At 52.2% G+C, this 18,230-nt stretch overlaps 1 protein-coding gene across 4 annotated transcripts in view; it reads right to left on the reverse strand.

The window, feature by feature from the left end:
* Window positions 1–751: 751 nt before the first annotated feature.
* Window positions 752–18,230, reverse strand: part of LMO3 (LIM domain only 3) — a 134,937-nt gene continuing 117,458 nt past the window's right edge. For 3 of the 4 annotated variants that reach the window (XM_073564595.1, XM_073564598.1, XM_073564597.1), the window contains exon 4: window positions 4,647–5,028. In XM_073564595.1, coding sequence (XP_073420696.1) covers window positions 4,932–5,028 — 97 coding nt within the window. In that variant the 3' untranslated portion in view covers window positions 4,647–4,931. Of the gene's footprint in view, window positions 1,134–4,646; window positions 5,029–18,230 lie in introns of those variants that run through there. The other variant, XM_073564596.1, reaches the window with a different exon arrangement.

An 18,230-nucleotide genomic window follows, 5' to 3' on the forward strand; every position in this document is an offset into this window, starting at 1 on the left:
CAGCCCCCCACCATGGTGTGACCCCAGTCCTCCACCATTGTGTGACCCCAGCCCCCCACCATCGTGGGTCACGGAGGAGCCGCTCATCGTTATATTCCAGCGCTCTGCTCTTTATTCTTGTAGGAAGTTCCGGGTGATGTGAAACGTCCCTCGGACTCGGAGCAGTGTGACCCCAGCCCCCATCATTATGTGACGCCAGCCCCTCACCATGGTGTAACCCCAGCCCCCGACCATCATGGGTCACGGAGGAGCCGCTCTTCTTTATATTCCAACGCTCTGCTCTTTATTCTTGTAGGAAGTTCCGGATGATGTGAAACGTCCCTCGGACTCGGAGCAGTGACCCCAGCCCCCCACCATTGTGACCCCAGCCCCCCACCATCGTGGGTCACGGAGGAGCCACTCATCGTTATATTCCAACGCTCCGCTCTTTGTTCTTGTAGAAAGTTTCGGGTGATGTGAAACGTCCCTCGGACTCGGAGTAGTGGGACCACAGCCTGCCACCACTGTGTGACCCTAGCCCCCCACCATTGTGTGACCCCAGCCCCCCACCATCGTGGGTCACGGAGGAGCCGCTCATCGTTATATTCCAACGCTCTGTTCTTTATTCTAGTAGGAAGTTCCGGGTGATGTCAAACGTCCCTCGGACTCGGAGCAGTGTGACCCTAGCCCCCATCATTATGTGATGCCAGCCCCCCACCATGGTGTAACCCCAGCCCCCCACCATCGTGGATCACGGAGGAGCCGCTCATCGTTATATTCCAACGCTCTGCTCTTTATTCTTGTAGAAAGTTCCGGGTGATGTGAAACGTCCCTCAGACACGGAGCAGAACACTGATTGTTCTAAATGTAACAATTACAAAGAAAGCGACAGCGACACAAACGTAACACAATAAAACTGTATCCCATTTGTGTCATACAATACATTATGTACAGTCTCATGCCGAGCAAAACCGACTGGAGCAAGCAAAAGGAAAGGGGTCCAAAAAAGCAGCATCATGGTCCGCAGTCTCTACATACAGCAGTCAGGGTGGTCCGCTCAGCGCAAGAAACCCTCCTTCATCAGACCCTCCTCGTAGTCCGTCTGGCACAGAATAATGTTATTCTTCAGAAAAAACTTATCTCCGACACAAAACCTGAAAAACAACAACACAAGAAAATGAGGAAAACGCGTCAGCGTCGCCAGCCGGCGTCACACTGCGCCACTCCCAGGCTTGTAATGGCTGATAACAGTGAGTAGTAGTCAAGCTGAGTACTTATATCAGGGTTACATTCTGGAAAGATGTGAAAATTCATAGGTTCACGCACTATAGCTCTCTTTTGACCGCACTTTGCTACACGTATACAGCTCCACATTATGGCTTTCATATCTCTTACCGGATTCAGATAAGCAACCAAGCGTAGACCCATCTGTCCACCATAAGTAGACATAACCATTCTCGAAGCATAGACCCAGCCATCTGTCGAGTGTTGACCTGGCCACCCACAGAGTGTAGAAGACCCAGTTGACTACTGAGCAAAGACCAAGTTGGCCACTGAGCGTAAACCCAGCCACTCACTAAGCGTAGAGCCAGCCGTCTACCAAGCGTAGACCTGGCTGCCCACAGTGTAGACTACACCTTCTATCGAGCATAGTTCAGCTGTCCAGCAAGTGTAGAAGACTCATTGTCTACTAAGTAAAGACCAAGTTGTCCACTGAGCGTAAAACCAGCCGTTCACTAAGCGTAGAGCAAGCCGTCTACCAAGCGTAGACCTGGCTGCCCACAGTGTAGACTACACCTTCTATCGAGCATAGTTCAGCTGTCCAGCAAGTGTAGAAGACCCAGTTGTCTACTAGGCAAAGACCAAGATGGCCACTGAGCGCAAACCCAGCTGCTCACTAAGCGTAGAGCCAGCCGTCTACCAAGTGTAGACCTGGCTGCCCACAGTGTAGACTACACCTTCTATCGAGCATAGTTCAGCTGTCCAGCCCAGACCCCACCATCGTGGGTCACGGAGGAGCCGCTCATCGTTATATTCCAACGCTCTGCTCTTTATTCTTGTAGAAAGATCTGGGTGATGTGAAACGTCCCTCAGACTCGGAGCAGTGACCCCCCCACCATTGTGACCCCAGCCCCCCACCATGGTGTGACCCCCGACCCCACCATCGTGGGTGAGGGAGGAGCCGCTCATCATTATATTACAACGCTCTGCTCTTTATTCTTGTAGAAAGTTCCGGAAGTGTGAAACGTCCCTCGGACTCGGAGCAGTGACCCCAGCCCCCCACCATTGTGTGACACCAGCCCCCCACCATGGTGTGACCCCAGCCCCCTATCATCGTGGGTCACGGAGGAGCCACTCATCTTTATATTCCAAGGTTCTGCTCTTTATTCTTGTAGAAAGTTCCGGGTGATGTGAAACATCCCTTGGACTCGGAGCAGTGTGACCCCAGCACGCCCCCAGCCCCCCACCATGGTGTGACCCCACCCTGCCACCATTGTGTGACCCCAGCCCCTCACCATCGTGGGTCACGGAGGAGGAGCCACTCATCATTATATTCCAACTGTGATGGTATGATATGCTATGTGGATATCATTTTGTGTATATTTCCATTTTACTTATTTTCATAGTGTTTTCCTTGTATGTCTATAGCCTGACTGTGTCTGTCTCTTGATGACCCCCTGTAGTGCATTAATCCCCAAGACTCCTTTGTTCTCCTCTGGGAGGCCTGGAAACCGCCCCAACCTGTCTGACTACCCCTGGACACAAGGAGGGGGGTGGGGAGGACAGGAGCTGGTCAAGTCAGTTTCTGTTTGGAGAGGATCGTGTAAAGACTGCACTTCAGAGAGGACACATTTTTATCCTCTGGTGCTAGCATTTTGTAATCTCATCTCCCTGGACATTTTATTCTGTTACTGGACTACATTCTTGTTCTGGACTATTGTATCCTCAGTGTGGTGGATTGTTTATGGACCTTCTAATTTTGCTGTAATAAAGGTCTTGGGATTGTTCACCCTTCCCTCGCTCTGTTGATTGTGTGGTATCGGAGAAGGACCCCGTGACACCAACGCTCTGCTCTTTATTCTTGTAGAAAGTTCCAGGTGATGTGAAACGTCCCTCGGACTCGGAGCAGTGACCCCAGCCCCCCACCATGGTGTGACCCCAGCCCCCCACCATCGTGGGTCACGGAGGAGCCGCTCATCTTTATATTCCAACGTTCTGCTCTTTATTCTTGTTGAAAGTTCCGTGTGATGTGAAACATCCCTTTGTCTCGTAGCAGTGTGTCCCCAGCACGCCCCCAGCCCCCCACCATGGTGTGACCCCAGCCCGCCACCATTGTGTGACCCCAGCCCCCCACCATCGTGGGTCACGGAGGAGCCGCTCATTATATTCCAACGTTCTGCTCTTTATTCTTCTAGAAAGTTCCGGGTGATGTGAAACGTCCCTCGGACTCGGAGCAGTGACCCCCCCACCATTGTGTGACCCCAGCCCCCCACCATTGTGGGTCAGAGGAGCTGCTCATCATTATATTCCAACGCTCCACTCTTTATTCTTGTAGAAAGTTCCATGTGATGTGAAACGTCCCTCGGACTCAGAGCAGTGACTCCAGCTCCCCACGATTGTGTGACCCCAGCCCCCCACCATGGTGTGACCCCAGCCCCCCACCATCGTGGGTCAGGGAGGAGCCGCTCATCATTATATTCCAACCCTCTGCTCTTTATTCTTGTAGAAAGTTTCGGAAGTGTGAAACGTCCCTCGGGAGCAGTGACCCCAGCCCCCCCATTGTGTGACCCCAGCCCCCCACCATCGTGGGTCACGGAGGACCCGTTCATCTTTATATTCCAACGCTCTGCTCTTTATTCTTGTAGAAAGTTTCAGGTGATGTGAAACGTCCCTCAGACTCGGAGCAGTGTGACCCCAGCCCCCATCATTATGTGACGCCAGCGCCCCACCATGGTGTAACCCCAGCCCCCGACCATCATGGGTCACGGAGGAGCCGCTCATTTTTATATTCCAACGCTCTGCTCTTTATTCTTGTAGAAAGTTCCGGGTGCTGTGAAACGTCCCTCGGACTCGGAGCAGTGTGACCCCAGCCCCCCACCATTCTGTGACCCCAGCCCCCGACCATGGTGTGACCCCAGCCCTCCACCATCGTGGGTCACGGAGGAGCCGCTCATCGTTATATTCCAACGCTCTGCTCTTTATTCTTGTAGGAAGTTCCGGATGATGTGAAACGTCCCTCGGACTCGGAGCAGTGACCCCAGCCCCCCACCATTGTGACCCCAGCCCCCCACCATCGTGGGTCACGGAGGAGCCGCTCATCGTTAGATTCCAACGCTCCGCTCTTTGTTCTTGTAGAAAGTTTCGGGTGATGTGAAATGTCCCTCGGACTCGGAGTAGTGGGACCACAGCCCGCCACCACTGTGTGACCCCACCCCCCCACCATTGTGTGACCCCAGCCCCCCACCATCGTGGGTCACGGAGGAGCCGCTCATCGTTATATTCCAACGCTCTGCTCTTTATTCTTGTAGGAAGTTCCGGGTGATGTCAAACGTCCCTCGGACTCGGAGCAGTGTGACCCTAGCCCCCATCATTATGTGATGCCAGCCCCCCACCATGGTGTAACCCCAGCCCCCCACCATCATGGGTTACGGAGGAGCCGCTCATCGTTATATTCCAACGCTCTGCTCTTTATTCTTGCAGAAAGTTCCGGGTGATGTGAAACGTCCCTCAGACACGGAGCAGAACACTGATTGTTCTAAATGTAACAATTACAAAGAAAGCGACAGCGACACAAACGTAACACAATAAAACTGTATCCCATTTGTGTCGTACAATACATTATGTACAGTCTCATGCCGAGCAAAACCGACTGGAGCAAGCAAAAGGAAAGGGGTCCAAAAAAGCAGCATCATGGTCCGCAGTCTATATATACAGCAGTCAGGGTGGTCCGCTCAGCGCAAGAAACCCTCCTTCATCAGACCCTCCTCGTAGTCCGTCTGGCACAGAATCATGTTATTCTTCAGAAAAAACTTATCTCCGACACAAAACCTGAAAAACAACAACACAAGAAAATGAGGAAAACGCGTCAGCGTCGCCAGCCGGCGTCACACTGCGCCACTCCCAGGCTTGTAATGGCTGATATCAGTGAGTAGTAGTCAAGCTGAGTACTTATATCAGGGTTACATTCTGGAAAGATGTGAAAATTCATAGGTTCACGCACTATAGCTCTCTTTTGACCGCACTTTGCTACACGTATACAGCTCCACATTATGGCTTTCATATCTCTTACCGGATTCAGATAAGCAACCAAGCGTAGACCCATCTGTCCACCATAAGTAGACATAACCATTCTCGAAGCATAGACCCAGCCATCTGTCGAGTGTTGACCTGGCCACCCACAGAGTGTAGAAGACCCAGTTGACTACTGAGCAAAGACCAAGTTGGCCACTGAGCGTAAACCCAGCCACTCAGTAAGCGTAGAGCCAGCCGTTTACCAAGCATAGACCTGGCTGCCCACAGTGTAGACTACACCTTCTATCGAGCATAGTTCAACTGTCCAGCAAGCATAGAAGACCCAGTTGTCTACTAAGCAAAGACAAAGTTGACCACTAAGCGCAAACCCAGCTGCTCACTAAGCGTAGAGCAAGCCGTCTACCAAGCGTAGACCTGGCTGCCCACAGTGTAGACTACACCTTCTATCGAGCATAGTTCAGCTGTCCAGCAAGTGTAGAAGACCCAGTTGTCTACTAGGCAAAGACCAAGATGGCCACTGAGCGCAAACCTAGCCGCTCACTAAGCGTAGAGCCAGCCGTCTACCAAGTGTAGACCTGGCTGCCCACAGTGTAGACTACACCTTCTATCGAGCATAGTTCAGCTGTCCAGCAAGTGTAGGAGACTCAGTTGTCTACTAAGCAAAGACCAAGTTGGCCACTGAGCATAAACCCAGTCGCTCACTAAGTATAGAGCAAGCCGTCTACCGAGTGTATATCTGGCTGCCCACAATGTAGACTACACCTTCTATCGAGCATAATTTCAGCTGTCCAGCAAGCATAGAAGACCCAGTTGTCTACTAAGCAAAGACCAAGTTGGCCACTGAGCATAAACCCATGCGCTCACTAAGCGTAGAGACAGCCGTCTACCAAGCATAGACCTGGCTGCCCACAGTGTAGTCTACACCTTCTATCGAGCATAGTTCAGCTGTCCAGCAAGTGTAGAAGACTCGGTTGTCTACTGAGCATAGATCAATCATTGGAGGAAGTAAAGGGGACCCTGTTATGATTGAGTCACCGTAGGAGGCAAAAACAGAAATGCTAGCTAAGTCATGAAAACCAGAGAAGTTGGCAACTATTAGATTGCAGACCCCTGAACCTATCAACACAACTAGCAGTAGCCGTGGGGGGTTCCTACGATGACCTAGACCCCTCGATCACAGCCGGAGAGATACATAGGCCTAAAGAAGGAAAGGGGAAACCTAACTGCCCCAGAGCAGACCCCAAAGCAATAGGCAGCCCCCCACATATAATGACGGTGAAGAAAGATGAAAACACTTACACAGACAGAAAGACAGACTGAGCAAAGATGGGGCCCAAAAACTACCTAGATAGGAACGGATAGGAAGGCTGCTGTCTGCAATCTGCCAAAACCCTATCAGAGACAAAAGCCAACAAGCTGATATAAAAATGGCCCTGAAGCAACTAAGCTTCAAAAACTAAATCAGCACTCAGGTACTTTCAGAAGACAGAGCTCACGGAACACTGCACACTCCAGCAGGGAGTGGCAGAATCCAAAAAGCAAGAAAAACAAAAACAAATCTTAGATGCAAAAAGGCAAAACAGAAAACTTAGCTTTAGGAGAGCAGGAATCAGACTGGTGTCCAAGAGTCCACAGAGAAATCACCCGCAGGGCAGAAAGGGCGTAGGCTGCCTTAAATCCAGTCAGTGACTCCACTCAGCCAGTCGTCTTCATTAGTCCCAGGTGCCTGATAATCAGGCTCACTACCTTCCTTCACTAGAATAGGGAGTTCACCAGGCCTCAGTGACGGAGGGGAAAATGAACTCACAACAGGACCCTGAATAAATACTGATCCATTCTAACACGTGAACCGGTTTTAAATAAGTACATCCCTAACAATCCATTTATTACTTACAAAAGAGCTGAAAATGTAAAGGACATACTGGTAAGAAGTCAGTTTACGGGAACAACCATACACAATAGTTTTATTTAAAAGTCATTATTGCCCTCTACTCCTCTTTGGTCAGACCTCATCTGGAATATTGTGTCCAGTTTTGGGCACCACATTTTAAAAAAGAAATCAACAAACTGGAGCAAGTTCAGAAAAGAGCGACCAGAATGGTGACCGGTCTGCAAACCCTGTCTTATGAGGAAAGGTTGCATGAATTGGGAATGTGTCACGGTCACGCGCGGCTGGACATAGCACCCCCAGCAGGGCGGATTTAGATGACACGCGTGACCCTGGATATACCGCGTCCAGTTGGGCAAATTTAAATAATAACACGTGCAGCTGGATACGCCGCCTCCAACAGTCGAATTTAGGTAATACACGTAAACACGTAAATCTGGAAACCCCGCCTCCAGTAAGGAAAATTTAAACAATAAGGGAAAACCTGGGTAACAATAACAATGGTGGCCCTGCGATAGGGAATGGGGACGTGAAGACCTCCTGCACTCCCCTGAGTCAGTGTCTCTACACTCCTAGCGTTCCCTAGGCCGGTTCCGCACCGAGCGCCGCTCAGGATACCTTTAAACCCTAGCTCGCCCTCACCCTAAACCCTCACTGGGAAATGGTCGGTGCGGAAACTAATCCCACCACTGCAGTAAACACACATAAGGAAGAGTGACAAAACAGGGGAACACCATTTAGCTTGGCTTTATTGCTTACACTAACAGCAATAGAGCCCACCACCTGCGTGCATCTTTTCCTCCAACCGGGTCCAACACCATATTGCAGCCTTGGAGCAAACAGAGTCCGCCACCTGCGTGCAGCTGTCCAGAGAACAGAGTCCAGCATAAGAGTCCAGCTTTCCGCAACAGAGTCCAGCATCTTGAGTCCAGCTTTTCAGCAACCGAATCCAGCATCATGAGTGCAGCTCTACACCATAGCTGCCACTCCACCAAGCCATGCAAGAACTCCTTGCTGACACCATAGCTGCAACTCCACCAAGCCATGCCAGCCCTCCTTGCAGACACCATAGCTACCACTCCAGGACTCTCACTGAGCTGCCCGGGACTCTCTTTCAGCTCCATCCTTCACCCAGGCTTGCATGTAACTGAGGACTAAGCACCAACAGTGATTGACACATCTGACACTCTCTTATAGAGCAATCACACCTGTAACATAATTGCGTGCACAAACTAAAGTAACCAAGTGCAATGACGCTCACCACCACCGGGGGGCAAATTTACAACAAAAGACACCACAGTGCAATAATCCTAATGGCCACCGAGGGCAAAACCACCTTTGGCACACAGCCAAAGGAAATAAAAGGTTACTTTGCGCAATTAATCTGTCAGATCCAACCTGGATCATGACAGAATGTTTAGCTTGCAAAAGAGAAGACTGAGAGGAGACTTAATAGCTGTCTACAAATATCTCAAGGGCTGTCACATTGTAGAAGGATCATCTTTATTCTCATTTGCACAAGGAAAGACTAGAAGCAATGGGATGAAACTGAATGGGAGGAGACACAGATTAGATATTAGAAAAAACTTTTTGACAGAGTGATCAATGAGTGGAACAGGCTGCCACGAGAGGTGGTGAGTTCTCCTTCAATGGAAGTCTTCAAACAGAGGCTGGACATACATCTGACTGGGATGATTTAGCGAATCCTGCTTTGAGCAGGGGGTTGAACCAGATGGCCCAAGAGGTCCCTTCCACGTCTAGCATTCTATGATTCTATGGTTCCAAAGGTCCCACATGGGTTTTTCCTTGTGGCCAATGTGTGGCTTGTCCCAACTTGGAGAGGCTGTTCTCTATTGTTTCCAGTAATGTGTGAAACCGAAGGAGCCGTTTATTACGCTGTTTGCCCTTCTAAAAATTTTTACATAGGACTGACACTCAGAAAACGTAAAGTCCGAGTAATGGAACAAATCCACAGCATTGGCAGCGTCTGAAATCAAAGATTTCTCGCAACTCACATCCATCCGCCAACATTTATAATAGTAATGTATGGGGGACAGAGGATCCATGTGATCGACCAGGGAGGGGTCAAGGAAAAGCTAGCCCAACTAGAGGCACAAAGGGTCTGGAGAGCAGACTCTGCCCCCAAAAGGCCGAAACCAAATACTGAGCGTGGCACCAGGATTGTGACCTGGTTACTGCTCATTGTCCTCTTGTCGTCAGACATTTTTTTTAGTGCTCGGTCTATACGTGAGAAGCATGATGGCGGACTCTGCGTGCCCAATCCCTACGTATGGCTCTTGTGATGGCTGTCTCTGCGTGCCCAATCCCTACGTATGGCTCTTGTGATGGCGGACTCTGCCTGCCCAATCCCTACGTATGGCTCTTGTGATGGCGGACTCTGCCTGCCCAATCCCTAAGTATGGCTCTTGTGATGGCGGACTCTGCCTGCCCAATCCCTACGTATGGCTCTTGTGATGGCGGACTCTGCCTGCCCAATCCCTACGTATGGCTCTTGTGATGGCGGACTCTGCCTGCCCAATCCCTACGTATGGCTCTTGTGATGGCGGACTCTGCCTGTCCAATCCCTATGTATGGCTCTTGTGATGGCGGACTCTGCCTGCCCAATCCCTACGTATGGCGGTCTCTGCCTGCCCAATCCCTAAGTATGGCTCTTGTGATGGCGGACCCTGCCTGCCCAATCCCTACGTATGGCTCTTGTGATGGCGGTCTCTGCCTGCCCAACCCCTATGTATGGCTCTTGTGATGGCGGACTCTGCCTGCCCAATCCCTATGTATGGCTCTTGTGATGGCGGACTCTGCCTGCCCAATCCCTACGTATGGCGGTCTCTGCCTGCCCAATCCCTATGTATGGCTCTTGTGATGGCTGTCTCTGCCTGCCCAATCCCTACGTATGGCTCTTGTGATGGTGAACTCTGCCTGCCCAATCCGTATGTATGGCTCTTGTGATGGCGGACTCTGCCTGCCCAATCCCTACGTATGGCGGTCTCTGCCTGCCCAATCCCTATGTATGGCTCTTGTGATGGCGGACTCTGCCTGCCCAATCCCTACGTATGGCTCTTGTGATGGCGGTCTCTGCCTGCCCAATCCCTACGTATGGCTCTTGTGATGGCGGTCTCTGCCTGCCCAATCCCTACGTATGGCTCTTGTGATGGCGGTCTCTGCCTGCCCAATCCCTACGTATAACATGCAAATATATAAGCCGCGGAGACACCATCACATGTTTCTCAACGCAGGCAGTGACTAGCCAGGTCTTTCACCGGGAAGGAACAACCACGGGAAGGGCAGTCTCCAATGAAGGAAACCACCTATGCCAAAACATGGTATCCATCCACAGACAGCTGTTTCGGGGTATTGCCCCTCATCAGTGTGGAGTAGGAAACTGGCTAGTAGGAGCAATGCCTAGTAACAGACCATGAAAAGAGGAGGATGAATGACCTCATGGAGATCAACATCCGACACTGCGGAGACACCATCACGTGTTTCTCAACGCAGTGATTCTAGAGCACTGCTCCCATCCCTTATGGGAAATATGTAAAACATGCAAATATATAAGCCGCGGAGACACCATCACATGTTTCTCAACGCAGGCAGTGACTAGCCAGGTCTTTCACCGGGAAGGAACAACCACGGGAAGGGCAGTCTCCAATGAAGGAAACCACCTATGCCAAAACATGGTATCCATCCACAGACAGCTGTTTCGGGGTATTGCCCCTCATCAGTGTGGAGTAGGAAACTGGCTAGTAGGAGCAATGCCTAGTAACAGACCATGAAAAGAGGAGGATGAATGACCTCATGGAGATCAACATCCGACACTGCGGAGACACCATCACGTGTTTCTCAACGCAGTGATTCTAGAGCACTGCTCCCATCCCTTATGGGAAATATGTAAAACATGCAAATATATAAGCCGCGGAGACACCATCACATGTTTCTCAACGCAGGCAGTGACTAGCCAGGTCTTTCACCGGGAAGGAACAACCACGGGAAGGGCAGTCTCCAATGAAGGAAACCACCTATGCCAAAACAAAATATATTTGCATGTTTTACATATTTCCCATAAGGGATGGGAGCAGTGCTCTAGAATCACTGCGTTGAGAAACACGTGATGGTGTCTCCGCAGTGTCGGATGTTGATCTCCATGAGGTCATTCATCCTCCTCTTTTCATGGTCTGTTACTAGGCATTGCTCCTACTAGCCAGTTTCCTACTCCACACTGATGAGGGGCAATACCCCGAAACAGCTGTCTGTGGATGGATACCATGTTTTGGCATAGGTGGTTTCCTTCATTGGAGACTGCCCTTCCCGTGGTTGTTCCTTCCCGGTGAAAGACCTGGCTAGTCACTGCCTGCGTTGAGAAACATGTGATGGTGTCTCCGCGGCTTATATATTTGCATGTTTTACATATTTCCCATAAGGGATGGGAGCAGTGCTCTAGAATCACTGCGTTGAGAAACACGTGATGGTGTCTCCGCAGTGTCGGATGTTGATCTCCATGAGGTCATTCATCCTCCTCTTTTCATGGTCTGTTACTAGGCATTGCTCCTACTAGCCAGTTTCCTACTCCACACTGATGAGGGGCAATACCCCGAAACAGCTGTCTGTGGATGGATACCATGTTTTGGCATAGGTGGTTTCCTTCATTGGAGACTGCCCTTCCCGTGGTTGTTCCTTCCCGGTGAAAGACCTGGCTAGTCACTGCCTGCGTTGAGAAACATGTGATGGTGTCTCCGCGGCTTATATATTTGCATGTTTTACATATTTCCCATAAGGGATGGGAGCAGTGCTCTAGAATCACTGCGTTGAGAAACACGTGATGGTGTCTCCGCAGTGTCGGATGTTGATCTCCATGAGGTCATTCATCCTCCTCTTTTCATGGTCTGTTACTAGGCATTGCTCCTACTAGCCAGTTTCCTACTCCACACTGATGAGGGGCAATACCCCGAAACAGCTGTCTGTGGATGGATACCATGTTTTGGCATAGGTGGTTTCCTTCATTGGAGACTGCCCTTCCCGTGGTTGTTCCTTCCCGGTGAAAGACCTGGCTAGTCACTGCCTGCGTTGAGAAACATGTGATGGTGTCTCCGCGGCTTATATATTTGCATGTTTTACATATTTCCCATAAGGGATGGGAGCAGTGCTCTAGAATCACTGCGTTGAGAAACACGTGATGGTGTCTCCGCAGTGTCGGATGTTGATCTCCATGAGGTCATTCATCCTCCTCTTTTCACAATCCCTACGTATGGCTCTTGTGATGGCGGACTCTGCCTGCCCAATCCCTATCTATGGCTCTTGTGATGACGGGCTCTGCCTGCCCCATTACATGTAGCATGTAATGTAAAGGTCTGACTATGGTTATACCGAATGTTCGGCTTCTGTCTCCTCCATTGATGATTTTGGGAGATGTGAGAGGAACCCGAATTAAAAAAAAAATTGAATGGGTCCACGTTGGAGTTGTGAGGGGGATCAGGGTGCCCGTGTTTGGGGGATCGGGGTGCCTGTGTTTGGAGCGGATTGGGGTGCCCATGATTGGGGGGGATCGGGGTACCCATGTTTGGGGAGGGATCGGAGTGCCCGTGTTTTGGGGGATAAGGGTGCCTGTGTTTGGGGATCGGGGTGTCCGTGTTTGGGGGGGATCGGGGAGCCTATGTTTGGTGGATCGGGGTGCCCATGTTTGGAGGGGGATCAGGGGTGCCTATGTTTGGGGGGGATTGGGGTACCAGTGCTTGGGTGTGATCGGGGTGCCCGTGTTTGGGGGTGAGGGGTGCTCGTGTTTAGGGAGATCAGGGTGCCTGTGTTTGAGGGGGGATGGATCGGGGTGCCCATGTTTGGGGGGATCGGGATGCCCATGTTCGGGGGGATCGGGATGCCCATGTTTGGTGCTCGTATTTGGGGGGGATCGGGATGTCCGTGTTTGGGGGGATCGGGGTGCCCATGTTTTGGGGTGAGGGGTGCTCATGTTTGGGGGGATCGGGGTGCCCATGTTTGGGGGGGATCGGGGTGCCCGTTTTTGGGGCGGATCGGAGTGTGCGTGTTTTGGGGGATCAGGGTGCCCATGTTTGGTGGATCAGGGTGCCCGTGTTTGGGGGGGATCAGGGTGCCCGTGTTTGGGGGGATGGGGGTGCCTGTGTTTGGGAGATCGGGGTACCCATGTTTGGGGGCGATCGGGGTGCCCGTGTTTGGGGGTAAGGAGTGCTCGTGTTTGGGGGAATCAGGGTGCCTGTGTTTGAGGGGGGATGGATCGGGGTGCCCATGTTTGGTGGGATCGGGATGCCCATGTTTGGGGGGATCGGGATGCCCATGTTTGAGGGGATCGGGAAGCCTGTGTTTGGAGGGATCGGGGTGTCCGTGTTTGGGGGGGATCGGGGTGCCCATGTTTGGGGATCCGTCTGTCCATTCTTTGTGGCCTCATATGACACCATTATAATGTTGTTGGGATCTCATCTGTGATGTCCGTGTTCCCAGGTGCAGACGGCAGATCTCGTCCCATCACCATGTTCTCGGCATCGTTTACACAGTCGTACAGGCTCCATCACACAATATTTTGGGGTGAGATGTCTGTAGATCTCCTCAGATCTTCATCCCGTGTCGCTGATATCATTGTCCACTCTCCAGCTCTTTATCATGTCAGGGATCCTTTTTTTTTTTACCATAACGGATCTAAGCGGATTCAGTGATCCTAGAGAATAATTGATTTTTTATGTGTTTGGCACCAAAGTTATTGGGACGACGCAAAAATTCACACAAGTCTCCGAATGACAAGAACGTGATATAGTGATGGGATGTAGTGATGGGATCCACTGTAAACTGACTGTAGATCTATTAACCCTTTGATTCCGTGAGACATTCAGGCTGTGATCCCAAGTGGATCTCTATAATCTCCGGCATTACGACATGAGGGACAATACACAATGTCACACTGCGCTCCCATTAAAGGGAACCTGTGATCAGGATTGTACTCAGTGACTACAGACAGTGTCAGGTCAGCGCCGTTATGCTGATTACACTGACACCTGTCAGCAGGATTGTGCTCAGTGACTGCAGACAGTGTCAGGTCAGTGATGTTATACTGATTACACTGACACCTGTCAGCAGGATTGTGCTCAGTGACTACAGACAGTGTCAGGTCGGTGCTGTTATACTGATTACACTGATACCTGTGTTCAGGATTGTGCTGTGACTACAGACAGTGTCAGGTCAGCGCCGTTATACTGATTACACTGATACCTGTGTTCAGGATTGTGCTGTGACTACAGACAGTGTCAGGTCGGTGCTGTTATACTGATTACACTGATACCTGTGTTCAGGATTGTGCTGTGACTACAGACAGTGTCAGGTCGGTGCTGTTATACTGATTACACTGATACCTGTGTTCAGGATTGTGCTGTGACTACAGACAGTGTCAGGTCAGCGCCGTTATACTGATTACACTGATACCTGTGTTCAGGATTGTGCTGTGACTACAGACAGTGTCAGGTCGGTGCCGTTATACTGATTACACTGACACCTGTCAGCAGGATTGTGCTCAGTGACTACAGACAGTGTCAGGTCAGCGCCGTTATGCTGATTACACTGACACCTGTGATCAGGATTGTGCTCAGTGACTACAGACAGTGTCAGGTCGGTGCCGTTATACTGATTACACTGATACCTGTGTTCAGGATTGTGCTCAGTGACTACAGACAGTGTCAGGTCGGTGCCGTTATACTGATTACACTGATACCTGTGTTCAGGATTGTGCTCAGTGACTGCAGACAGTGTCAGGTCGGTGCCGTTATACTGATTACACTGATACCTGTGTTCAGGATTGTGCTCAGTGACTACAGACAGTGTCAGGTCGGTGCCGTTATACTGATTACACTGATACCTGTGTTCAGGATTGTGCTCAGTGACTACAGACAGTGTCAGGTCGGTGCCGTTATACTGATTACACTGATACCTGTGTTCAGGATTGTGCTGTGACTACAGACAGTGTCAGGTCAGCGCCGTTATACTGATTACACTGATACCTGTGTTCAGGATTGTGCTCAGTGACTACAGTGTCAGGTCGGTGCTGTTATACTCATTACACTGATACCTGTCAGCAGGATTGTGCTCAGTGACTACAGACAGTGTCATGTCAGCGCCGTTATACTGATTACACTGACACCTGTCAGCAGGATTGTGCTCAGTGACTACAGTGTCAGGTCGGTGCAGTTATACTCATTACACTGATACCTGTCAGCAGGATTGTGCTCAGTGACTACAGACAGTGTCATGTCAGCACCGCTATACTAATTACACTGATACCTGTCAGCAGGATTGTGCTCAGTGACTACAGTGTCAGGTCGGTGCTGTTATACTGATTACACTGACACCTGTCAGCAGGATTGTGCTCAGTGACTACAGACAGTGTCAGGTCGGTGCTGTTATACTCATTACACTGACACCTGTCAGCAGGATTGTGCTCAGTGACTACAGGCAGTGTCAGGTCAGCGCCGTTATACTGATTACACTGACACCTGGGGATGAAATCTGTCTTGTGGCTGTTTCTTAATCTTTATTTTCAGATTTGTGTTAATGATCTGCTCGTGCTCTGTGGTGGGGTTCATGTATGTGGAGCTCGGATTTCATCACCAGGTGTCAGTGTAACCAGTATAACGGCGCCGAACTGACACTGCCTGTAGTCACCGAGCACAATCCTGATCACAGGTTCCCATTGATGCGTCACTATGACAAAAATTACCGTGTCCCTAGCACTGACGTGTCGAGCAGTGGCTTATGGGTAATATGACGTCAGGCGTCGACACGGAGGCAGATGGCGCTTATCTCCATTATGGCAGCGCCACTTGAGGCAATTAGATCATTAGCTAAAGTCACAGAGTAGATCCGGTCAAGGAAGATGAAACACGGTCACCGGAACTGAGCTGTGGTCAATATGGCTGCCCCTTAGTTTCTATGTGACGTTTCCCCTGCTGTGTTTTACGGCTCTGCTCTCTGCACACCGCTGCTCTCACTGTACTCCGCCACTCTCTTTGTCTCTGCACACTGCCACTGCTCTCTCTCTCTCTGCACGCCGCCACTGCTCTCTTGCTGAACGCTGCCGCCACTCTCTGCACGCTGCCGCTGCTCGCCACCGCTCTCTCGCTGTAGGCCACCGCTCTCTCGCTGTAGGCCACCGCTCTCTCGCTGTAGGCCCCGCTCTCTCGCTGTAGGCCACCGCTCTCTCGCTGTAGGCCACCTCTCTCTCGCTGTAGGCCACCGCTCTCTCGCTGTACACCGCCGCTCTATCGATGTACGCCTCCGCTCTCGCTGTATGCTGCCGCGCTCTCTGCGCACTGTCACTGCTCTCTCTCTGCACGCTGCCACTGCTCGCCATTGCTGCTCTCGATGTACGCCACCGCGCTCTCGCTGTAGGTCACCGCTCTCTCGCTGTAGACCGCTGCTCTCTAGCTGTATGCCGCCGCTCTCGCTGTAGGCCACCGCTCTCTCGCTGTAGGCCACTGCTCTCTCGCTGTACGCCACCGCTCTCTCACTGTAGGCCACTGCTCTCTCGCTGTACGCCGCCGCTCTCTCGCTGTAGGCCACCACTCTCGCTGTAGGCCACCGCTCTCTCGCTGTAGGCCACCACTCTCTCGCTGTATGCCGCCGCTCTCTCTCTGCACACTGCTGCTCTCTCTGCACACTGCCGCTGTAGGCCACCGCTCTCTCGCTGTACGCCACCGCTCTCTCGCTGTACGCCACCGCTCTCTCGCTGTACGCCGCCGCTCTATCGATGTACACCGCCGCTCTATCGATGTACGCCTCCGCTCTCGCTGTATGCTGCCGCGCTCTCTGCACACTGCCGCTGTTCTCTCTCTGTAAGCCGCCGCTGCTCTCGCTGTACGCCACTACTCTCTTGCTGTACGCCGCAGCTCTCTCACTGTAAGTCGCTGCTCTCGCTGTACGCCGCCGCTCTCTGCACACTGCCGCTGCTCTCTGCACACCGCCGCAGCTCTCTCTCTGCACGGTACCGCTGCTCGCCACCGCTGCTCTCGCTGTAGGCCACCTCTATCGCTGTACGCCGCCGCTCTCTCGCTGTACGCCTCCGCTCTCGCTATATGCCGCCGCTCTCTCTGTACACCGCCGCTGCTCTCGCTGTACACCGCCGCTCTCTCACTGTAGGCCGCCGCTCTCTCACTGTACGCCGCCGTTCTCTCTCTGCACACTGCCGCTGCTCGCTCTCTGCACACCGCCGCTGCTCTCTCTCTGCACGGTGCCGCTGCTCGCCGCCGCTGCTCTAGCTGTACGCCACCACTCTCTCACTGTAGGCCACCGCTCTCGCTGTATGCCGCCGCTCTCTCTGCACACTGACGCTGCTCTCTCTGCACACCGCCGCTGCTCTCTCTGCACGGTGCTGCTGCTCGCCGCCGCTGCTCTGGCTGTACGCCGCCACTCTCTCACTGTAGGCCACCGCTCTCGCTGTATGCCGCCGCTCTCTGCACACCGCCGCTGCTCTCTGCACGGTGCCGCTGCTCGCCGCTGCTGCTCTCGCTGTATGCCGCCACTCTCTCGCTGTAGGTCACCGCTCTCGCTGTATGCCGCCGCTCTCTCTCTGCACACTGCCGCTGCTCTATCTCTACACACTGCTGCTGCTCTCTCTCAGCACACTGCCGCTGTAGGCCACTGCTCTCTCGCTGTAGGCCACCGCTGTCGCTGTAGACCGCCGCTCTCTCGCTGCACGCCGCCACTCTCTCTCGCTTGTACACCGCTGCTCTCTGCACGCACCACTGCTCTCTTGCTGAACGCTGCTGCCACTCTCTGCGCACTGTCACTGCTCTCTCTCTGCACGCTGCCACTGCTCGCCATTGCTGCTCTCGATGTACGCCACCGCGCTCTCGCTGTAGGTCACCACTCTCTCGCTGTAGACCGCCGCTCTCTAGCTGTACGCCGCCGCTCTCACTGTAGGCCACCGCTCTCTCGCTGTACGCCACCTCTCTCGCTGTACGCCACCGCTCTCTCGCTGTACGCCACCGCTCTCTCGCTGTACGCCGCCGCTCTATCGATGTATGCCTCCGCTCTCGCTGTATGCTGCCGCGCTCTCTGCACACTGCCGCTGTTCTCTCTCTGTAAG

Source organism: Dendrobates tinctorius, unplaced genomic scaffold, assembly GCF_039654945.1.
Source record: "Dendrobates tinctorius isolate UK_male_01 unplaced genomic scaffold, ASM3965494v1 ptg000464l, whole genome shotgun sequence".
In the NCBI taxonomy this organism is placed as follows: domain Eukaryota; kingdom Metazoa; phylum Chordata; class Amphibia; order Anura; family Dendrobatidae; genus Dendrobates; species Dendrobates tinctorius.